Raw genomic sequence first — 4545 nt, forward strand, 5'->3', positions numbered from 1 at the left:
AGTAAACCAACCCCCCGTGTCCCCTTTCGCCCTTTTCACCGCCCCATCCTCACCCCCTCACCTCCTGGGCGTCACCCCTGTCACCCGATTTCCTTCCAGGGATGGTGGGAGCAAGGCACTGCACCTGTCTTGACCCGTCTAGACACCACCACCTCGCTGTTTTGTCCTCAAAGAGGGGGACAGGAAGAGGATGGTGGACTATGGATGGAGAGGTGGGGAGGGTATGCACGCAGGTTAAAAGTCAGAGTTGAGGGTGACTTTTGTTAGTGAGGATGGAGAAAACACAACGGAAACAAGAGGTCACCCTGCTGACCTGCACAGAGCCCTGTGGTGTAACACAGCTGACAGTGGGGCAACCCAGACTCTGAGGAGGATTGTCAACAGCAAAGTGGCTTATAAAGAGATTTTTTTTTCCTCATCATGAGTTATCCTTGTGTTGTTTGGTTTCCATTGCATTGACACAGGTGCTCAGATTTGGAAGTGTACATTTAATATATTTTTAGGTTAATTTTATTTTTTTCCCCCATTTTTACAGCTTGATCTACCATGTGTTCACCCAACTTTCACTTTGAGTTAGTATTGGAAAATAAGAGGAATGTCATGGGACAAAAGATCTAGGCCAGACTGGAGCCCGGGGCACCAGCCATCAAACAGTTCAATGTCTCGTGTCCCATGTTCTCCTCCTCTCTCTCGGTTGTGTGGCCAGGTACCTCTTGCTCGCTCAGAGACTCACCTCAGCGAACTCCTGGATGGGGTGTGCAACAGCATGACCGACTACGCCTTACATGTGGACCCCGACACCCAGTTCAAACAGTACATGAGGTTTGCTCCCAGGAGCAGCGGCACCACCGAGGACTTCCCTGACTTTAAGAACTTCCAGTTCAACGGACCTGAGGCATCCAACGCCCTGAAATTTGCAGTGAGTGCAAAAGTGCATAATTCAACTATAGAATTGACTGTATTTGTAATAGAATTGTAATCTCTAATGATAACTGTGGAATAATTACTGACCCACGACTGGGTTAAACCGGCTTAATCCCTCATAACATTTGTGTGTAAGGTCCTTTTCAGTCCTTTTAAGTTCTCAGTAACTATTGGCTGTCATTTACTGAACTGGGTTGCTTAATTAAAATGGAAGGCATGTATTTGCTGGTATTGGTTGCTAGGAAACATTTATATCACTGTCCAATCAAAAGCAATCAACTGTGCAAATAGGAAGAATTGCAAGGTTCTCGTAATGCTACTGTAAGACAAGGAGACTTTATATTAAGAGTCATTATATCATAACTTCATTCTATTGAAGCCTTTGAGAGATTATCCAAAGATGATTATAGATATATAAAACAACATATATGTTGATTTTGTTCACTATATTTATCCTCAGCTATTTTAAAATTTCCCACAGTGTGCATTTTAATTTCACCCTTTAAAGTGTGCTTAGCCTCCCATAGGCTTCAATAGAATTGGCACCAAACCGCATTAGAAGGTTGGTGTTGTGATGTAATGAGGCTTCCTCTTTTTCTACTTCCCTTGCTGTGAGATAGCTTCCAAATATAACAAAAATAATTTTAGGAAGCTAGAAAGGTTTTGTCGGTGTGTGTGTGTGTGTGTGTGTGTGTGTGTGTCTGTGTGTGTGTGTGTTTGTTTAACTATTATATTAATATTATTGATGCAGTTTGCAGTAAGACGCAAGTATCTGTTTATGGTAACCTAACCAACCTTATTTTAATTGTTATTGGCATAACATTATTATGAGGTTCACTATATTGTCTTGTTTTTGTAAAAAGTAATTTAAAATCTTCTCAGTGCATGTCATTATTATTATTATCATGTGTTTGCAGTTTTTGACTAGAATATAATTTTTATTTATTTATTTTACAAACTCTGCTTTTAATTTATGTCAGTTACTGTATTTAAATATAGAATTTCATTTATGCTGGTAATGTATGCTGTTTGACTATGTGTAAAGATGGAAAAATACATACATACATATCTATACAAACAACACATATATACATACTTTACTTTTGGTCTCTGTCTGTAGTTTTAGTGCCCACTTCTTGAATTTTTTGAGTCTTTTTCCTGATATTCACTGATAGTCAGAGTGTACTTGCATGGACAAATATAGTCTTCCTAACGTGTCATGGTGTGTCCTGACACACAGCACACCTGGCAACCCATGCTGACATTTCCATCCAGTTTCAGATGAGCTACGTTACCACATTGCTCTCTTACCTCTTAAACCAAATGTGTCATATATTAGCAAGCTAGTTTTGTCCGTTGGTTCAGTCAGTAGGTATAAATATTTATTAATCTCTATAGCAGTACCAGTTGGGATTTAGTGCTGTGTAAATGTCCACCCAGTAAACTCTTGGGTTGTAACTAGTCTACAAATGAAAGCTAGCAGCTGCTAGCTCTGCCACATTCAAGTCAAGAGTGACTTGAATACAACCTGTGTTTTACATAATGTTATGCCAATCATGTATTTGTGCTGTATGTGACAATGTCAATATAACATTCTAGTATAATACATACGCTGTCTATATGGCCAGGTTTCCCTAGCAAAAGAGGTTGCCCCCTCTGCCTATATTTAGGATTCAGGATTCTGTGTTTTTCCAGCTAGAACCTGATCCTGGTGCTCAGTTTGTTTAATATACTAGAGCTAAAATTCACATCACAAGTAATTTAAGTGATCAAACAGATCAAAATTCTCTCCAGGACTTCCTGCCGAAACCAATCTGAACTGGAATCAGTGGTTGAAGGAAATATCCCAGTGAATCTGAGGAGTTGTGGTTCAGCAATGTAACCATCGGCTTGTCAAAATGGTAGTTTGGAACAGAGAGGGGAAACATGGTCACCGCCCTGCAAGCGGCGTGCCCGCCATTGTGCAAAAAGACAACGTGTTGTGTATGCATGGCCGAGCCGCCTCAGCTCTGTCTCCCCCAGGCCAAGTCTTTCTTCTGTGTTTGTGTTTTTCTCTCAGTGTGAGACAGTGGTGGAGGAGCTGGAGGATGATATCATCTCTCTGTTCAGCCGGGACACAGAGCATGTGCACGAGGAGTTATGCAACAGAGTCTCAGGTACCATGGCTTCTTCACATGCTCTCTACCGCAGATTTGGTTGTGTTATGTTTGCCTCCCCTTCCTTTCACGCAGCATATCAGCCCTCACATCGAGTGGAATCAATTAGAGCAAAGGCTCTGCGTTGTTGAAAAAAGATTCAGAAATCCATGGAGAATTTTAGCTGAATAAATGAATCCAAAGATTGTGTTTTTGTCCTAACAATAACACTGGTAAATTACCTCACATGCTTCAAATCTGGCCACTTGCTACTGAATTTGTCTTTACTACAACATACAGAGATGTCTTTGTACAGTGTGCTCATATTTCATCTAAACATCTTATTGCTTGCTGTTCGCTGTTGGGCTTCCAGAGCCTTATGTAACAGCACAGATGAGAGAGAGGCCATTTTGTTAGAATCTCTAAATCAGCTAAAAGCCACTGCCAGTGCAGCTGAACAGCTGAACCATTTTTTTGTAATCATTGTTTATTACAAAGGAAAATAACACTGAGACGGCTCTACAATACTGCTCCAGGCTGAGTCTTAAGAGTGTGTTAATAGTGAGTCACACAAACTCACATCCAGAGTGCATAATAGTCCCCTCTTCAACAGCAAATTAAATTCATCAACCTCAGCACACTTGCTTATACTTTCTGTCTCTCTGTTTTTGATTTCAGAACACTGTAAAGACAGCAGTCACACAAACGAGGAGTTATAGTGTCATTTCACATTTCCACTGGACGAAGGTGGAACCAGCTTTTTTTGAGGCCTTCAACAGAATCAGTTTTTAACCAATAATTGACAATATTTTGAAATAAATAAAAAGAACAAATCTTGATAAAACCATATTGTGCGCATTAGTTTTTGTTTGGCTTGAAACCAATGCTCCTGCACACCGCTCGCTTATGTCAGACCAGATTGTTGTTAGCTGCTGGCTCTTATTAGTTTTGTGAACAGTGACTTCTTCTTGGTCTGACAAACCATAATCAGACCTACAAACCGAGCACATTAATGAAGCAATGGCTGTCATTGCATGCTTTCAGTCAGTGTGAATTTATAGCTTTGAGCTGCTGGAAATTTAGCATTCTGCATAGAGCTGTGACAATTAGTCAACCAATCCATTTATCAGTAGAAATAATATTTTCTGGTTTCAGCTTCAAATGCTTTTCTCTGTTTTCTGTCTGAATGTCTTTGGGTTTTGGGCTGTTGGTCGGACAAAAAGATTTGAGTTCAGGTTTTTCTTAGGCTCTGCAAACAGCTATGTTTCATTTTCTCATGTTGCATTTTCTGATGTTTATACAACTACATGATAAATCAATGAATTGAAATTAAAATAAAATTATTTAAATTAATTGATGATATATCAGAATCAGAATCAGAACAAAACTATTATTATTGTTATTAAGAACAAAATATAAATATATATATATATATATATATATATAAAAAAAACTATATATATATAAAAAATATATAAAAGATCAA

At 39.3% G+C, this 4545-nt stretch overlaps 1 protein-coding gene across 1 annotated transcript; it reads left to right on the forward strand.

Moving 5' to 3' along the window:
• Positions 1-213: 213 nt before the first annotated feature.
• cnpy1 (canopy FGF signaling regulator 1) lies at positions 214-3906 on the forward strand. The gene is made up of 3 exons (XM_035670863.1): positions 214-919; positions 2984-3080; positions 3738-3906. The coding sequence occupies exons 1-3, from the start codon at positions 596-598 to the stop codon at positions 3776-3778; spliced, it is 462 nt and encodes a 153-aa protein (XP_035526756.1). The 5' UTR covers positions 214-595; the 3' UTR covers positions 3779-3906.
• Positions 3907-4545: the final 639 nt, after the last annotated feature.

This window comes from Morone saxatilis, unplaced genomic scaffold, assembly GCF_004916995.1.
Source record: "Morone saxatilis isolate NCDOM2014 unplaced genomic scaffold, NCSU_SB_2.0 Contig23, whole genome shotgun sequence".
In the NCBI taxonomy this organism is placed as follows: Eukaryota; Metazoa; Chordata; class Actinopteri; family Moronidae; genus Morone; species Morone saxatilis.